Below are 20513 nucleotides of genomic sequence, written 5' to 3' on the forward strand. Positions count from 1 at the left end.
GTAAGCTGTATACATATTTATGTATATCCTGTCATTCAGCCAACAGGTTTGGATTTAGTATTTCTTTAAATCTGTTTGATATTGTACTTGAAAACTATTAATCTGAGCCCCATTAAAACAAGAGGGAGTGCAGTGGATGAGTGGTAAGGGAAATTTTACTTTTTTAAAATTAAAATAAGAATCTAACAAAAGTAAACATATAAAATATGGTGCATTCTCCTTAAAACTAAAACCTGGTGCAAAGGTTTAAAATGTTGGCAAAAAAAAAAGCAACATCAATTAAATATTCTTAATTCCCTTTGCAAAACTTACTGAGAAGAACATGCATGTTGTTCCCTCATAAGTTTCTTGACAGAGGAAATCTTGTTTATATTAGATTTGAATTAAGCAAATTAAGAAAAAAATTATAATCATTATTTCAAATGGTTGTATCTAAACCTTATGAATTATTTTTCAGTTATAAGTATATTGAAATGAATGGATAATCATGAAATTGTTAAATAATTGCTGCTATCATTCCATTGACTAAAGAACCATCATTTTTTTAAATTAATTTCAAAATTAATTAATTAATTAATTTTCAAGTAGAGTTCACATAGATCTTGAGTGAAATTTTTCTTTTTTTGACTAATGCTTCAATTTTATTGTATCATTAGTTTTTTATTTTTATTACCCAGAATATTTTAAAAATGAGTACACTATTTTCATGTAATAATGTAACTTGGTATTCACACATCAAAATACGCTATAATCTTTAGGCCATATAGATTTGTATAAATATACATTAACTTGCTTAAATACATTGTAAATGTATATTGTTTGGATAAGAATAAAGTTTTTCTGTAGACAATTATTGTTCAAGATTTGTTGATGCTCCTGCTTAATAAATTATATACACAGGTCATTAGTTTTAACACACTACTGACACAAGAAAAACTGGTCGCCCCCACTTCCTATTTCTACGACTGAAGGAGGCCAATGATGATGATACAGGTCATTAGTTTTAACACGTCTGATAATAAATGACAGTACAAGTTATTGAATGAAAATTTGTCATTATTTCAGGTGCTTTAGGCCTACATCAATGTGAGGTACCAGTACTTTGATTGTGTCATATAACAATTTAAAGCAACATTTTGAAATGAATAGTGTGTAGAATTGACAGTAAATACATTTAAGTGATGGGCTGTGATCTGCATGAATTGAATTTGTGTTTTTGATCTTTACTTCAAGTAAATGTTAATGAACAATTAATTTTTAATGAATAAATAATTTAAAAATAAATACAAAGAAACCATAAACATCTACTTTATTTTAATAATTTTTTTTCATCAGAACAGAATTTCCAACTTTGCATTCTTAAAATAATATATAATTTATTTAGATTAGAGTCAGAACACAAAATCATAGTTTTGAAATTAAGTAAATTAAGCTAAGCTGTGATCTCTTATAAACATTTGTATATAGACTACACACAATTTAATTATTATTTTTCATCAAATTGCAGGAACTAGTACATGTACTTATGCATATTTGACAATAAAAAACCTTAGTCAATGAAATAGTAATACTAGTAAATGAGATAAAAGTAAACTAAATATCATCAATGCTATTGAAGCCACACTTGTTTCTTTTTATCTTGTTTGGTGGACTGCAATTAAAGTTGCTATTAATTTTACTGATTGTCTTAGCTGAAATGCCAGTGTCGTCTCTTTGAATCCTAAGCTTATTTTCTTGCTTACTGGAAGTCCAGATGTTTGGAGTTTCATTTTAAACACCTATATATTCCGAAATGGCCTTCCGATAGGCAAAACCTATTTGCCTAACATGTCATATGCACATAAAGAGGTACCACAGAAATGCTTTAAAGACAAGCTTAGGCGCCAACTTGCTTTAACTGACATAGAATAAGAGAGCACCTGGTTGCATACAGCTTCAGAGCGAGACAGCTGGAGGTCACTTACAAAGGTGTGGTATACACCAATGAAAATTAATTGCCGAGGGTAGACGGCAAAAAGAAAAAAAACAACTGATTCTACCACAGTTGGACAATGGTTATGCCTGTGCTCAGTGTGGCATAATATGTAGGTCACAGCTGGGGCTGAGTAGCCACTGGAAACATAGCATTCCTCATAAGTCTTCGGAATCAAAGACAAGCCTATCATTTTTGTAGAATAGTTTGTAGCTTCTGTAAATGCATGAAATGCCGTCACAAATGACACAAGTCCTCTGTGAGTTTGATCATAGTTTGATGGATTATAAACATCTTACTTCTTTGCCTTATATTAAATGGTCCTTCTGTCTGTTCCACTATTATAGGTTTATCTAAATATCATTGATATATCGTAACATGTCATCAAAATAAAAACTAGAATCTCTGCAACTGGTTTACAAGTCAGAAGTCATCAATAACACTTGCCATTTTAAAAAAAAACAACAATTTAGATTACTGATTAGTCAAATTAGTGACTGATTATTCGATTCATTTTAGGCCTATAATTTTTTTTATGTGAATATATAATGATCCTTTACACTTAGTGACTTTACTAGTAGATCTATACTTTGAAGTAGACTTGTTTGTTGAGCTAAAGTCGGAAGTACACATTGAATTTTACTGTGATCTAGTAATCATCTAGTCAAATGTAGTGATCTACTAGTACTAGATCTAGAGTCTACTGAGTAGTAGAGAGAGTAGGCCTATCTGTCATATCGTGATCAGTAGGTGGCTGAAGTTTTATAAATCTATTCCATGACAAAAACCCTGGCTAGATTTAGATCTAGTGGTCTAGACATCTAGATCTAACTAGAATTAAACTAGAAAACTGAATTAGAGAAGTAGCTTTCTGGATCTAGAACTAGAATCTATATATTACTAATATTAGATCTAGTTGCGTCAAACGATTAATTTTTGGTTGTTGTTTTTAATAAATGCACATAAAATACATTGTATTTTGGCAATAAAAATACCCAGTTGGTAGTCAAGTAATTCTAATAATTAATTAATGAATGACTCTATCAGTATTTGTTTTAGATCTATCAGATTCATATGACTTATTATTTATACTTATTTTATATCATTCGTCCAAGAAAATCTAGCTCTAGATCTATTTCATTTTAGATTAGGCTATAGTTGTTTTGTTGTTGTTTTTTTTTTGTCATTTTATTTAGGCTACAATATTATCAAGATTAACTTTTTCTTTGTTTCCCACGAGACGTGTATGCCTATAGCCTAGTGCTTTCGATAATAAAAAAAAAAACGATTAGAAATGCGTAGCTTGGAGTGTCAAAACTGTATTAGGCCTCCTATTTTTATTTCGTGCAATTTAGTATATCGTAACAAATACGCATTTGGCGGAACGGTAGACAGGTCTTCATCCAGATTTAGTGTAAATAAACCAAACACAGAAACACTGAAAGATTGTATTTTCGGAATTTAGATTCTATTTTTTGGAAAATAAGTGGCATTTTATAGGGTGATCGAAAAAAAAAACTTTTGTGACGATCTCTTATTCAGGGAAATTGTATCTATTTTATCAGATAGTCAGAAAATGGATAAAGTTTTTACAGATCTAATAAAATATAGTGTGGGGAAGTTTTACTCTCAATGAAGGTCAATCCAAGTGGCTCTCGGAGTAAATTTCTTCTTTGGCATCCTCATCGATTTTTCAAAATGGTATGGTGCGCGAAAAAGATGCGCGACGGCACTTCGACTCTCTTTGTCTTTGTAAAAAACTCGAAGCTGGTGTTCCATTAGTATAGTTCCATGAGCCAATGACTAACTACATTTTAGCCATTATCTCCCCTGGCAGACTGAACTCAAACACTGTTCACAAAAGTTCAAAACCTTTCAGAGGAAAAAAAAATTAGAAAAGTTACACTGGACCCACAAATATTCTAAAAACGAAATCAAGACGAAACGTGTTCAATAACAAAATGTTTACAAGCCTCGCTTATGTTAACATGTTAAAGAAATCTGCTCGAGTGGAAATTCGAACTCGTTACATGATGTGAGACCAACGTGTTTTGCCACGGAGCTATTCAAGTACTTCTAAAAATTGAAGATTTTATTAGTCCATTGTTGGTTTGAAATTATTAGCGAACAACCAAAATGTTCCCCCATCTCCATATGAAACAAAATGTATGAATTAATTACGACTCATTGATTAACTAATTGTTTTTTTTTTTATTGACTCATGTTCTCATCGACAATGAAATAATTATGTGTAAAGTTTCAATTCTGACGACAATGGGAAGTGGGAGAACTAAGGTGTGAACTATTTAGACTGGACGAAGTGGGTTGATGTCAGCTGGGTAAAACAAACACAGGAGTAACATTGCTGTTTATAGTGTTTAGACTAGTTATCTCTTGAATGTATCTCAAAGTGGAACAGAGTTTAAAGGAATAAACAAAATTGGGGGATTGTGGGATGAAAGTCTATTACCAATGTTGCTAACACGAAGGCAATGCGATAAACATTTTAAAAGTTTCAACCTGATAATGTTACCAAATTCCAAATGTGTAGTCACCCATCGATTAAAAATCAAGGTCTGTTATTAGAAATATTCATTTGGCGTATCAAATATATATATATATATGTATTATAGTTCGTCTAACGTGGCTCGATGATGACCACTTATGTCATCCAGGGGGCTGAGAGCTTTGAAATGGAGTTTTGTGCCCCCTCATGTGGCGAATCATACACTGACACACACACACACACACACATTCTCATAAGCGCTCACTCTATCAACGCTAGGAAATAAGGAAATTGGAAAGATTTCAGCTTGTTTAATTTTAACCGTAATAGATTTAGACATTTCTGGAATAGTGACATGGGCCAAGGACATATCAAGGGGTTTCATAAATCTGTTATATGCTAACATTTGGAGAATAAACCTGGTCCTGTAGACAGTCATTAGCTACATCAGATACTTTACATTACATCAGTTTATTGCAGTAGATTTAGAGTAGTCAAAATTAAATAATTCTAAGGCCAAGCAATTTAAATTTCGTCTATGTTTTTAATTTATTTTTTAACTTTTTAAAAATTGATTTAATGGAAGTAGGACATCTTAACTTTTAACAATCTATAATAAATCAGTCAGAGTCTGCCTAAGCAATGCGCAGGGCCCTGGGTGAGTGCCATATGAGGGCCCTGGGTGAGTGTCATATGAGGGCCCTGGGTGAGTGTCGTATGAGGGCCCTGGGTGAGTGTCATATGAAGGCACTGGGTGAGTGTCATCAGAGGGCCCTGGGTGAGTGTCATATGAGGGCCCTGGGTGAGTGTCATATGAGTGCCCTGGGTGAGTGTCATATGAGGGCCCTGGGTGAGTGTCATATGAGGGCCCTGGGTGAGTGTCAGATGAGGGCCCTGGGTGAGTGTCATCAGAGGGCCCTGGGTGAGTGTCATATGAGTGCCCCGGGTGAGTGTCATCAGAGGGCCCTGGGTGAGTGTCATATGAGGGCCCTGGGTGAGTGTCATATGAGGGCCCTGGGTGAGTGTCATATGAGGGCCCTGGGCGAGTGTCAGATGAGGGCCCTGGGTGAGTGTCAGATGAGGGCTACGAATATTAGTAAGAAGGGCTGACGGTGACAAAAGAGTCTCTTTCTCGCGGCCCACCCCCACAATGCGCGGGGCCTAAGGCTGTTGCCCCCCCCCCCCCAAGTCCCCTCTAAATCAGGGCATATTAAAACCAAAAACCATATCAAATGTTTAAGACTTCTTGTTTAAAGTTCAATACATGTAGATAACTAAACACATTATGCTGTAGTGGACAATGTATAATAATATATAAGTATTTGCAAGATGTAGTACACAACAAAGGCTAAGGCCATAAAGCCAATCAAATAGTTCGAATTAGAACTGAAAAGCAGAAGAATAGTTATATAGCGTAAATAAGGAGAGAGAGAGAGAGAGAGAGAGGGGAGTGTTTCTAGCCCTCTATTGTTACATAGGTAAGAACACGTTGGGAGGTTGTCCCTGGCTATATAAACACTCTATGACCTGGGAACAAATCAACGGGCGTAGCCGGTGGGTAATGCTAATAATATATAATTACGTTCGCTCGTCTAGTCCTAAAACAATATGCCTCTCAGGTTTCTATTTTTTGTTCATCGAATTGTATTTAAAAAAATCTCTTTAAATTTCAAAAATATTTTGTTGAAAATAAAAGGCATGAATTTAATTTCAAAAGTACACAGGCTAAGACATGTCTCCTGCCACCTGATTGACACTGGGCGAGCATTAGTCTGGAAAATTGAGCTAATTAGATTTGAAAGATTTTTTTTAAAGATTAGCTTTAAAAACAAAATTCATTTAAGAATGACGTAACCCTAATGCGTTTGTGAAATAACTAAAAGTCTATCACTGTTCCATGTGAATGTGTAAAACAGTGTCACATATTTCATAGTTCTAGAGATGGAAACAATTAGTACGTTTTTTTAAAATAGTTTCGTTTTAAACTTTGCATTGAAAATAAAACTAACTTTGTGATAGTGTACAAGACTCAATGAACTCTCAAAGAAGATCAACACATTCGGACAACTAGATGTATTAAAATGTGATAGTATTTACCTTCATTTTTAAATGGAGATTTAGCCCCTGAAAAGTTGTTTTTTACTAGTCACTGTACTAAAACGTTTCTCCCAGACACTCGCCCCTATGGAAAAAAAATATCTTTCAGACCTTAGACAGATGATGTAAAGGTGGCCCGTGGTTAACGAGGTGCCATGTAGCCAACACAACGACAAACCGTCTTTCCCCCAACTAATGTCAGGTACCCATTAGAACTGGGTGGACTCAGAGGCCCCCCACTAATGTCAGGTACCCATTAGAACTGGGTGGACTCAGAGGCCCCCCACTAATGTCAGGTACCCATTAGAACTGGGTAGACTCAGAGGCCCCCCACTAATGTCAGGTACCCATTAGAACTGGGTAGACTCAGAGGCCCCCCACTAATGTCAGGTACCCATTAGAACTGGGTGGACTCAGAGGCCCCCAACTAATGTCAGGTACCCATTAGAACTGGGTGGACTCAGAGGCCCCCCACTAATGTCAGGTACCCATTAGAACTGGGTAGACTCAGAGGCCCCCCACTAATGTCAGGTACCCATTAGAACTGGGTAGACTCAGAGGCCCCCCACTAATGTCAGGTACCCATTAGAACTGGGTAGACTCAGAGGCCCCCAACTAATGTCAGGTACCCATTAGAACTGGGTGGACTCAGAAGCGCCCTTAAGATGCCGAAATAATAAAAAAATCCCAGTCTTCATCGGAATCCCCGGCTCAGAAGCAAAGCACTTTACCGCTAGGCCAGAATACAAAACATTTGACCAGAGAGTTCAGAGAATGTTATATCAGCATGGAGGCAGGTTATACAAAACATTTGACCAGAGAGTTCAGAGGATGTTATATCAGCATGGAGGCAGGTTATACAAAACATTTGACCAGAGAGTTCAGAGGATGTTATAGCAGCATGGAGGCAGGTTATACAAAACATTTGACCAGAGAGTTCAGAGGATGTTATATCAGCATGGAGGCAGGTTATACAATACATTACTAAGAATAAATATAATAGTACACTCTACTCAGACACGTAATAGCGTCTAGAGCTGAAGCAGTGAAAGCTTGTAGATCTCTCTGAATATACATGTATAGCGAAGTAGTAGGGGAGATAACACGGCTTAATATAACTTACATGTGACCAAGTTGACCCAAACACGTTCCTACATAATTCTCAGATTATTATTTAGAGACTTCTACGGTAGTGAAATAGATCTGAAAGGAATTAGTTCATTCATTATCCAATATTGTATAATGGTAGACATGAAGTCTTGGTGGAGAATGTTATTATAACAAACATTTAAAATACACTTACATATTCTGAAATATACCGGTATGAATTTTAAATATAAATGAATATGTAACTTTCATAAAAGCATTTACGGGTATATGATTTCCATCTCAAACCACTTAGAATACTTTTAAAGGTACTAACTACTAATAACTAACTTGGTTAGTGTTTATATAGTAATATACATTACTGCAACAAAACCTCATGCTTATATTAATTCCATGTCAATGCCTGGTATTACACCAGAGTTTAAAAAAACATCTCAACTTTCTCTATATAATCTCAGAACTATTCAAGTTTACAATACACTTGATTCTTACATAAAAAACCTTAAGTAAGACAACTTTTTTAACCTCCTCGAGTATTCTTAGAAATGTTAAGGTAGACAGTCAGACGTAATAAATCAATGTTAACACCAACACCATTCCGTTCAACATAAATGTGTGTCGCACAAATGTGACGTTCATGAATAAAGTTTATGAATGTCTAAATATACAACACAGAGAAATACAAGGTCACAGCACAGAGAAATAATCGTCACAACATAGAGAAATACAACGTCACAGCACAGAGAAATAATCGTCACAACATAGAGAAATACAACGTCACAGCACAGAGAAATTATCGTCACAACATAGAGAAATACAACGTCACAGCACAGAGTAATAAAACGTCACGACACAAAGAAAAAAAAACCTCACAGCACAGAGAAATAAAATGTCACAACACAGAAAAATACAACTTCAAAACACAGAGAAATACAACGTCACAACAAAAGAAATAAAATGTCACAACACAGAGAAATACAATGTCACAACACAGAGAAATAAAACGTCACAAAAAAAAACACAAAAAAACCGTCACATCACAGAGAAATACAATAAAACGTCACAACACAAATAAATACATTAAAACATCACAACACAGAGAAAAACAATACAACTTCACAACACAGAGAAATACAATAAAACGTCACAACACAGAAAAATACAATAAAACGTCACAACACAGAGAAATACAATAAAACGTCACAACAAAGAGAAATACAATACTGTGACAGGTGGGGAAATGTGACGTGTGTTTGGCACGTTTTATGTCTAGGGGATGATTATTTTTAATGCTATCACACCCCACTTATCAGCATATGAATCGGGAGCAGACACGCAACGAGACGAAGCAATGAAAGATAGATACAAAAGTTAAAATAAAGAATATTTATTTACATAAATATACATATAAGGATAAAAAGGGGGAGGGTTTGCATCTATCTCTAGTATATTCTATGTTTAATCATCACTCTTGCACCTAATAAGAGAGTATGTCACTTTGTCCTCTGACTTAGCTGGTATTCCTGTTGATGTCGCAGCTGGCTGTGTCCTGGCTTGAGGTTCTGCAGCTGGAGATGGCGCTCTAGCGGATAGAGGGACGCCGGCGATATAGTTCTTGTGGAGTCTCAGTCCCAAGTTCTAGTATCTGTAGTGGGCACAGTATGGCGGGTGGCCGGATACCGTGGGCACAAGGTTACTGCGGGCAGAGCTGATCTGCCGTGGGCAGCGTGGCTGACAGGATATGTCCAGTGAGTTGCAGAGGGTTGGCGTAGCTATGACGTCTCACACAGATCTGGTCTATAGGGACGTCGCACCTAATAGCTTGACAGGTGGGCTGTCGAATAGGCGGGCAATGCCGATAGCGCCAAGTAGTAGAGTTGAGTAGATCTCAGTAGGCAAATGCAGCGCTGAATAGCACTAAGCACAACTGCCGGTAAATAGATCGTTGATCCAATAACTAGGCAATAGGTGATTCTTGATAGCAACTAGGCAAGTGCAGCGCTGATTAGCACTAAGCACAACTGCCGGTAAATAGATCGTTGATCCAATAACTAGGCAATAGGTGATAGGCAAATAGGCAGGTAAGTAATCCGATAAATAGGCAGACACCTGAGGGAGGCTGCGGATAAATAAAGACAAGTTAGGACATGTCTCTCATGCATCTTATCGATGCCCTCGACTGAGGTGCATTCGTCAGATTGGTAAAATTGCTTTAGAGCATAAAGGGGAGATGATGACAAATGGGATTTGGAAAATAGATGGCAGATAGTGGCAATATAGAAATGTACATAAAAGGGGAAATAATAATATACGAATGTACATGGAAGGGGACATAATAGTCTCAAATAAACAACACAGGTGGATAGAGAAAGAAAAGGGGGGGGGTGAGTTGGGCGGTGGTCAGCGATCGAGACGCTTTGTTTGCATATGACCGTGGGTCGAGAACAATGGAGCGCACTTGAATGGAAAGGGTGTCCATTCAAGGGGCGCAACTCTCGTTAGAGTAAAATGAGTAAAGGTGAGATAATTCACTACAGGGGAGATAACTCGTATCTCTTTTCTAGACGCAGTATCAGTGCGCTAGTAAAATTATCAAGGCGGCCAACCGAGATAAAGGAAATAAAATAAGATGTACAAATATATACATGGTTGCATCAACTATCAATTGAGCAACGTGGCATTAACAGGGTAATGCAGTATACAAATAAATACATAGAACATGTTTATGTTTTCTACTTACGCCAGTGAGAAATACACAATGCACTAATTAAATATAAATGAACTAAGCAAAATACACATGATAAAATCCAATGGAAATATACACAGAGTAATTAAAATGGAACTTGTGATTAAGTTCGGCTTACCACCAGGTATTCCTCTAGGAGGGAGAATAAATGACATAGTCCAGACTCGATAGCTCAGCTCGAATGCGAAATGAAAGAGAGTCTGGCTCCTTTTTGGATCTATTTTATATATGCCTGGAAAATGTGGGCGGACGCAGGAAATGTCCAAGGCTAAGATTTTTCTTACACGTGGGTGGATTTGACTCGAGGTGGGAGCCGCACCTTGGAATATCACGCGGTGTGTTGACCAGGGTAATCTCTTAGATCAAAGGGAGACGCGAGAGAAAGGGGGGGGGAGAAGGATTAGCTTGCATTCAAACCAAGGTGGCGTCCATTGCGGCTGTCAGACATCCTGTCGGTAAGATCACAGAGAAACGTGGGAGAGAGGGGGGAAGAAAGAAAGACTGACTCGAATTCCCCTCAAGGTGGTGTCAACCGCGACCGTCAGTCGGACATCCGGCGGATAAGACAAAAGAGATAGTGTGATTATCTTTCCCCGATCAAGGGCAGATAAATGAAAGGACTGGCCTAGTTTTCTCCAAGGTGGTGGGCTAAGTCTAGCCTGGTATAGAGGAAAAGGTGGGGCGGGTGGAGAATTTAGGGGTAGGATGGTGAAATAATTAAAATAAAATAAATAAATAATGAAAAATAATATTTAATGCTGTGATAAATTTGAGTGACTCTGACAGCGAGTTTTTGACTTGTCACATACGCCGCCGCCAAGATGGATCTATCGCAGAAAGATCCATAAAGTGCGAGCAGACTGATGTCACTCAAACTTTAAGATCAGTTGTTATCACAGCATTAGAAAAAAAAATCTGGGAAAATAAAGAGAAAGCCATGCCAGGAGGAGAGTCTGTCCAAGTCTGTCCGTGGTCTACTTCCCGTTCCTGTGTATGTAGTCCCCTGGGTGAAACATGTGGGGTGTCTTGGGAGAGTAGATTGGGCGATTGGATGAGTTATATTTCCTTCCTGGGGCGGATTGGGGAAGGTGATTGGGGCTTAGGCGGGGTGCCCAAGGCACGTGTGCCCGTTGGGGCTTACCTCCGAAGCCGCTGTGAGGCGCTTCTTCACGAGAGTAAGTAGTCAGCTTACCTCGGTATCGTCTGAAACGATCAATGTCAGGGAAGAGTGGCCTGATAAAGAATGTGGAGTTCTGACGGAGAACGTCCCCACGAGTGCGATAATTCGGCTTACACCGTGACTTCCTGGCACGGTCAATGCCAGGGGAGGGTTGATATTGAGTGGTGGCTGAGGAGCCATGGTGAGAAGAACTTTCACAAGCGCGAGGGTTCGGCTTACCTAGTGACTTCCTGGCACTATCAATGCCAGGGGAAGGTTGACTTGGAATGGTGGCTGAGGAGCCATAGCGAGAAGTGTTTTCACGAGCGCGAGGGTTCGGCTTACCTCGTGACTTCCTGACACTATCAATGCCAGGGAGAGGATTTGGAATGGAGGCTGAAGAGCCATGAAGAGGAGTGAGTCCACGAGAGCAAGGGTTCATCTTACCTCGGGGCATTCTGACACTATCAATGTCAGAGGAATGTAGGTCAATCTTGGCTGAGTAGCCTGGGTCAAGTAGACCCTCACGAGTGCGCGGGCACACTTTAACTCGTGACTTCCTAGCAGTGTCAATGCCAGGGCGGAGTGGTTTGAGCTTCGCTGATGAGTCGGGACTAGGCGTGTTAGCGTGGCGACCAGGGCTTCCAACCAGCTGGTTGCGGCCACCTCTCTGCTTTGTCGATCTACCGACGGGCAGAGAGAAGTAGGGTTTGTTGACTACTCCAAGAGGGACATATTTGGAGCCTAGAATAAAGTCATATACTGGCGTGTCCATGACGGCGGCGTCAATGGTGCCATGTACGTATCTGCATTCTACGTGGACCCTAGCAATAGGAAGAACCTTTGGAGGAATCTCACGGTCAAGGGACTGAATAGTCACAGTTCTATCTGTGAGATCAGCCGGATCAACCAGTGCTTTGCATATAACTGAGCTTACCGCACAGCCTGTGTCAAATAGGGATCGGACGTACCGCCCGTTGACCAGAATGGTCTCTATCCCGGGGGAAGAAGAGACAGGGTGAGGAAGTGCCGGTAGGACTTCCGTTTTCGTAGGGCCGAGGGCAGTGTGTTCAGGGGCCACAGTCAGTGTTGATATGACGTATGGGTCGCCCGCTGTTCTATCAGTACGTGGTTGCTGATTAGACACAGAGGGTTTGGGGACCGCGGTCTTCACTGAAATGCGCTGTGAGGCCTGCTGCTTTTGGCGGTTGGGTTTGTGGCTACGCATGCTGTCGTTGCAGTCACAGTAGGCACGGTTAGTTTTGTTGCCACGCGTGCTGTTGTTGCAGTCACGGTGGGCTTGATTGTTCTGGTTATGACGAGGCTTACGTGCTGGGTAGTTGCAGTTTTTGTGCAAGGCTGGTTGTTGGATTGGTGCCTTTCTAGGTTGGGGTTTGCTTGAGGGCATGGGCTGGATTGGGGCATCGCAGTTTGCAGGACTATTGGACTGAGCAGGAGGGTTGGGCTGGGTAGACAATGTGGAATTGTCGAGAGGAGGGATATCAGTTATGAAAGTTTCATCCTTAGCAGCAACTTCTGAGTCCGTTTGGGCAGTGTACTCAATTTGGACATGAGTTGTGGTTTCGCTCTTTTCTGTTTCCACGTCTAGTCTTGCCGGTGTGGTGTTCAGCTCCAAACTCTGCGGGCTATAGCGCTCACTTATCTCTCGTATTTTCTGGTCAAGCGCCTTCATTGCTAGTTCATGCTCCCTGGCTAATCTTCTTTCTTCCTTTTCGTCTTCCTTTCTTTTTTCTTCCCTTTGGGCTTCCTTTCTCTTGTCTTCCTTTTCGTTTCTATCAAAGGCCTCAAGCCGTTTCCTCACATATTCTCTCCGCTCTGCATCATCATCATATAGGAAGGCCGCGATGTATTCAAATTCATCTATCTTCTGTTCCCTGTCAGAGTCCGCTTTCGAGAGTGTGCCGCTGGCCATAAGGATGAGGGGTGGGTAATGAGGGGTACTAGGATGGTAGAGGGGCAGATAGAATGGATGATAAGATTGAAGAAAGTGGGTAAGTGAAAGTAAGTCGCTGATTGTAAGAAGGGAATGTGGTGTCTGCCTACGTTAATCACAAAGTTCCTGCAAGAAAATATTACACATGAAATGCAATAATAATAATAGATAAAATATGACAAAAGTGACACTCTTGATAATGCGAAGTGATGATACTTATAAATATTTTAAGAAAAAATATTGATATGGAATTTAGTTATTGCTGCTTGTTCGTGCCTGCTGTACTAATGGGTTAAATCCACGGACGGGCTCGCCAAAATGTGACAGGTGGGGAAATGTGACGTGTGTTTGGCACGTTTTATGTCTAGGGGATGATTATTTTTAATGCTATCACACCCCACTTATCAGCATATGAATCGGGAGCAGACACGCAACGAGACGAAGCAATGAAAGATAGATACAAAAGTTAAAATAAAGAATATTTATTTACATAAATATACATATAAGGATAAAAAGGGGGAGGGTTTGCATCTATCTCTAGTATATTCTATGTTTAATCATCACTCTTGCACCTAATAAGAGAGTATGTCACTTTGTCCTCTGACTTAGCTGGTATTCCTGTTGATGTCGCAGCTGGCTGTGTCCTGGCTTGAGGTTCTGCAGCTGGAGATGGCGCTCTAGCGGATAGAGGGACGCCGGCGATATAGTTCTTGTGGAGTCTCAGTCCCAAGTTCTAGTATCTGTAGTGGGCACAGTATGGCGGGTGGCCGGATACCGTGGGCACAAGGTTACTGCGGGCAGAGCTGATCTGCCGTGGGCAGCGTGGCTGACAGGATATGTCCAGTGAGTTGCAGAGGGTTGGCGTAGCTATGACGTCTCACACAGATCTGGTCTATAGGGACGTCGCACCTAATAGCTTGACAGGTGGGCTGTCGAATAGGCGGGCAATGCCGATAGCGCCAAGTAGTAGAGTTGAGTAGATCTCAGTAGGCAAATGCAGCGCTGAATAGCACTAAGCACAACTGCCGGTAAATAGATCGTTGATCCAATAACTAGGCAATAGGTGATTCTTGATAGCAACTAGGCAAGTGCAGCGCTGATTAGCACTAAGCACAACTGCCGGTAAATAGATCGTTGATCCAATAACTAGGCAATAGGTGATAGGCAAATAGGCAGGTAAGTAATCCGATAAATAGGCAGACACCTGAGGGAGGCTGCGGATAAATAAAGACAAGTTAGGACATGTCTCTCATGCATCTTATCGATGCCCTCGACTGAGGTGCATTCGTCAGATTGGTAAAATTGCTTTAGAGCATAAAGGGGAGATGATGACAAATGGGATTTGGAAAATAGATGGCAGATAGTGGCAATATAGAAATGTACATAAAAGGGGAAATAATAATATACGAATGTACATGGAAGGGGACATAATAGTCTCAAATAAACAACACAGGTGGATAGAGAAAGAAAAGGGGGGGGGTGAGTTGGGCGGTGGTCAGCGATCGAGACGCTTTGTTTGCATATGACCGTGGGTCGAGAACAATGGAGCGCACTTGAATGGAAAGGGTGTCCATTCAAGGGGCGCAACTCTCGTTAGAGTAAAATGAGTAAAGGTGAGATAATTCACTACAGGGGAGATAACTCGTATCTCTTTTCTAGACGCAGTATCAGTGCGCTAGTAAAATTATCAAGGCGGCCAACCGAGATAAAGGAAATAAAATAAGATGTACAAATATATACATGGTTGCATCAACTATCAATTGAGCAACGTGGCATTAACAGGGTAATGCAGTATACAAATAAATACATAGAACATGTTTATGTTTTCTACTTACGCCAGTGAGAAATACACAATGCACTAATTAAATATAAATGAACTAAGCAAAATACACATGATAAAATCCAATGGAAATATACACAGAGTAATTAAAATGGAACTTGTGATTAAGTTCGGCTTACCACCAGGTATTCCTCTAGGAGGGAGAATAAATGATATAGTCCAGACTCGATAGCTCAGCTCGAATGCGAAATGAAAGAGAGTCTGGCTCCTTTTTGGATCTATTTTATATATGCCTGGAAAATGTGGGCGGACGCAGGAAATGTCCAAGGCTAAGATTTTTCTTACACGTGGGTGGATTTGACTCGAGGTGGGAGCCGCACCTTGGAATATCACGCGGTGTGTTGACCAGGGTAATCTCTTAGATCAAAGGGAGACGCGAGAGAAAGGGGGGGGGGAGAAGGATTAGCTTGCATTCAAACCAAGGTGGCGTCCATTGCGGCTGTCAGACATCCTGTCGGTAAGATCACAGAGAAACGTGGGAGAGAGGGGGGAAGAAAGAAAGACTGACTCGAATTCCCCTCAAGGTGGTGTCAACCGCGACCGTCAGTCGGACATCCGGCGGATAAGACAAAAGAGATAGTGTGATTATCTTTCCCCGATCAAGGGCAGATAAATGAAAGGACTGGCCTAGTTTTCTCCAAGGTGGTGGGCTAAGTCTAGCCTGGTATAGAGGAAAAGGTGGGGCGGGTGGAGAATTTAGGGGTAGGATGGTGAAATAATTAAAATAAAATAAATAAATAATGAAAAATAATATTTAATGCTGTGATAAATTTGAGTGACTCTGACAGCGAGTTTTTGACTTGTCACAAATACAACGTCACAAACAGAAAAATACAATACAACTTCACAACACAATAAAACGTCACAACACAGAGAAATACAATAAAACGTCACAACACAGAGAAATACAATAAAACGTCACAACACAGAGAAATACAATAAAACGTCACAACACAGAGAAATAAAACGTCACAACACAGAGAAATACAATAAAACGTCACAACACAGAGAAATACAATAAAACGTCACAACACAGAGAAATACAATAAAACGTCACAACAAAGAGAAATACAATAAAACGTCACAACACAGAGAAATACAATAAAACGTCACAACACAGAAAAATACAATACAACTTCACAACACAATAAAACGTCACAACACAGGGAAATACAATAAAACGTCACAACACAGAGGAAGAAATAAAACGTCACAACACAGAGAAATACAATAAAACGTCACAACACAGAAAAATACAATACAACTTCACAACACAATAAAACGTCACAACACAGGGAAATACAATAAAACGTCACAACACAGAGGAAGAAATAAAACGTCACAACACAGAGAAATACAATAAAACGTCACAACACAGAGAAATACAATAAAACGTCACAACACAGAGAAATACAATAAAACGTCACAACACAGAGAAATACAATACAAAGTCACAACACAGAAAAATACAATACAACTTCACAACACAATAATACGTCACAACACAGGGAAATACAATAAAACGTCACAGTATAGAGAAATACAATAAAACGTCACAACACAGAGAAATACAATAAAACGTCACAACAAAGAGAAATACAATAAAACGTCACAACACAGAGAAATACAATACAACGTCACAACACAGAAAAATACAATACAACTTCACAACACAATAATACGTCACAACACAGGGAAATACAATAAAACGTCAGAACACAGAGAAATACAATAAAACGTCACAACACAGAGAAATACAGTAAAACGTCACAACAAAGAGAAATACAATAAAACGTCACAACACAGAGAAATACAATATAACGTCACAACACAGAAAAATACAATACAACTTCACAACACAATAAAACGTCACAACACAGGGAAATACAATAAAACGTCACAACACAGAGAAATACAATAAAACGTCACAACACAGAGAAATACAATAAAACGTCACAACAAAGAGAAATACAATAAAACGTCACAACACAGAGAAATAAAACGTCACAACACAGAGAAATACATTTAAACATTTAAACGTCACAACATTGAGAAATAAAACATCACAACACAGACAAATACAACGTCATAGGGCGGAGATATAAAACGTTACAACATAGAGAAATACAATTAAACGTCACAACACAGAGAAATACAATTAAACGTCACAACAAAGAGAAATACAATTAAACGTCACAACACAGAGAAATAAAACACCCCAACACAGACTAATACAACTTCGTCACAAGGCGGAGAATTAAAACTTCACAACATTGAAATGTCACCAACACAAAGACATGAAATGTCACAACACAGAGAAATACCATGAAACGTCACAACACAATACATGACCTTATGAACTGTGTGGGAGTCATTTGAACTCACGATGTTGAATGCACACATTCGATTAATGTCTGTATGCCCCCCCTCCTATATTTTCATCTCTTCCCCTCTAAACAGTTGGGACTACCTGTGGGGCTACCTGTGGGGCTACCTGTTGGGGCTGACATTCCAAGGCTGCTTCAGAGCCTGATAGAAATGTTAGATCAACAGAGAGCTCATCCCTACTGACGAGCTCTTCAAAAAGTCTGCAGGTGAAATGTGAGAAAACTTCAAGTTTATTCAATGAGCTACGACTCGAGAGACCAGAGGAAAACACGCGCGATAATGTATCGCATCTGGAGTCATTGTCTAGCATAACATAGTTCAACGTAGAGAAACGACTCCAGCTAGTTCTGAACTCGATATAATTCTCCAAGTATGCTCGGGGCACAAAATGTCATAGTTTTAAGTTACGGTCAGCAAGTGGTATAGATCTAAAATCCTCTTACTTTTGTGTACTAATTGAGAAATACAAATGGTATAAAAAAATAGCAGACCAATCACTTAGTATCATCAGAGCGACTATTGATCAGAGATTATAAAAAGCTCTAAATATGGAGAAAAAAGAACGCACAAAATTCAAAATTCCTCTCTGTTATCATCCCGCTACTAAGAACTAGTTGTACAGTTTGTAGTGAACTCATTTCTCTGTAGAACAAATATTTGTATTCACAAGTTTCAAATTAGTAGGTAAAAAACTCTCACCGGCGTCTCTAACATGATGGATAACACGCCGGGGGGGGGGGCGGTTTTTTATTTTTGTTTCCGATTCTGCAGAACGTAGACGTTATAGCAGGTTTGAACTTTTGTTCTAGATGTCCGTGTCAAGTGACATTTAAACCCTACAACATGTAAGGCAGAAGACAACACTTAAGTCGCTAGGCCAGGAGAGTAACTTAAGCAATTGTGTACAGTTTTGATTACTTCAAAATAATTGATGCAATATCACTCAATGTAAGCAAAGTTATTAAAAATGTATTTAAAAAATTAGTTAACTTGTCTTTTTTCTAGGGATCTGTATGAGACTTAATCTTTCTTCTTCTCAGTCCAAGAATCATCTTGTATTTATATAACTTTATATGTACATTGTTATCCCTAGCTAACAAGCTTCATCTACCCGGGTTTAGAGTTAGAGCGCCCTATACTCGCTTTTTGCAATCATTTCCCTGGATTTCTGAGATGTTTTTAGTAAATATTCTAACCACTGGAATACTCCACCTCATCCTCCATGACAGCAAACCAGTTGGTCCGCGGCTGTTTATTTGGTATTCACAGCTAACTCTTATATCTAAAGGTCCTTCCCCTATCCGCCACCTGGAGACGCACTAGGTAGAACTTGGTAGCTCCCCCAACTTGGCCCCAAGTATATGTAAATAAATCAGAAGCACCCACAAGAAACCACTTTAAAAAACTAGGTACCTTGTACAATCCATTACAGTAAGCCTAATCCAACCCTATTTCCAACGTTGACGAGAGAGCCAGGTCCCATTAATTCCGGCGCGTGCTCCTCAGACTGGACAAACGGAGACGCCGCGCCACAGATACACACGATACGGACATCGGTAGTTCTCATCCCGGATGGTGGGGGCAATGGGTGTTGGACAATTAGTAGGTGACCAACGTCCACGTTCTCTCTCTCCACCATTCCCATACGACTGTCTGCACGGGACTCGTCCCCTGCCCCAACGACCGACAAACTACTTAGTAGGATTACATTTGTTCATCATGAGAAACTCTAGGGGAAACATTACACTAAGAAGGAAAAGTTACACGCAAAATTACTACGGTTCCAAGGGACATAATTATCAAACAATGGGGAGACAATAGTTGGTGATTTTTCCCAAGTGCTGTCCACAGTGCTCTAAACAAATATAAACAGACGCTAAGCATTTCTAAACTACTGGGATTTCATTGTACAAAAAATATAAACAAACATTGTGTTCATTGACACTCGTAGCATTTACCCAGATCAAGCAACTGGAGAATGGAAAAAGTAGACATTGCAGAGGTCACGCGGTATATGGTAAACTGAATGCCATGCAATGTACGCGTCAAGGTCTCATAGTTTCAACAAATTAGTTAATTACAAATTTGGTTCAAGAAGATACTCAATCTTCGGGTCAAGAAATAAGATTATTAACATTTAATTAACTTATAGCGTTTGCTAATTCTGCAATAATAAGACATTGAAATTTCCATAGTACTAAAAATAGATCTAGACCAACAACAATAAATCTGTGCGATTAGAAATATTTTTACCAATTGTTTTTGTTTAGCGCTATTCCAAGCTTTTAGCTTTCTCACTACGCTATGCTCCTATCACTTGTCTGAACCAGTTAGGAAAGGTGGGGAGGCAAAAGAAAGGGGGGGGGTATCTGGGTGAATATTACCGTGGTGAATTTTTTAAAATGTATTTGCAAAACTGTAATAACCTCTGTGCCAGTTAAGTGCTAATGAAAAATAGAAGGATTTATAGTTATCTATTGTTAGTTTCAAACTTTTCTATCTACTAAGTTTAAACTTAGCGTACAAACATTAAAATGATGGGGAAAAGGAACGCCTCATTTCCACGCTTCGATGAAGTATTCAGTTGTTACCCCTAATACTGTACTCTCTGTGCCTATATACATTTGATGTTAAACAAACAACTAAACATGTTTTTTACAATAATATATCTCTTTTTTAAACCCGTGGCATACCCTTATTCGAAAGTGGGACCCGCAATACTCAAGGGATCACTGCTACCTGCT

At 39.3% G+C, this 20513-nt stretch overlaps 1 protein-coding gene across 5 annotated transcripts in view; it reads right to left on the reverse strand.

Annotated features, from left to right (window-relative positions):
- The window catches only part of LOC106069242 (probable G-protein coupled receptor 139), a 110097-nt gene that overhangs the window by 13340 nt on the left and 76244 nt on the right, over positions 1-20513 (reverse strand). Inside the window, exon 2 of one of the 5 annotated variants that reach the window (XM_056031389.1) lies at positions 7699-7778. The exons of the other annotated variants lie outside the window; for them this stretch is intronic. Within the exon in view, the coding sequence (XP_055887364.1) occupies positions 7699-7700 (2 nt within the window). The 5' untranslated portion in view covers positions 7701-7778. The remainder of the gene's footprint in view (positions 1-7698; positions 7779-20513) is intronic. 5 annotated transcript variants of the gene reach the window in all.

The sequence above is a fragment of the Biomphalaria glabrata genome, chromosome 1 (genome assembly GCF_947242115.1).
Source record: "Biomphalaria glabrata chromosome 1, xgBioGlab47.1, whole genome shotgun sequence".
Taxonomy (NCBI): domain Eukaryota; kingdom Metazoa; phylum Mollusca; class Gastropoda; family Planorbidae; genus Biomphalaria; species Biomphalaria glabrata.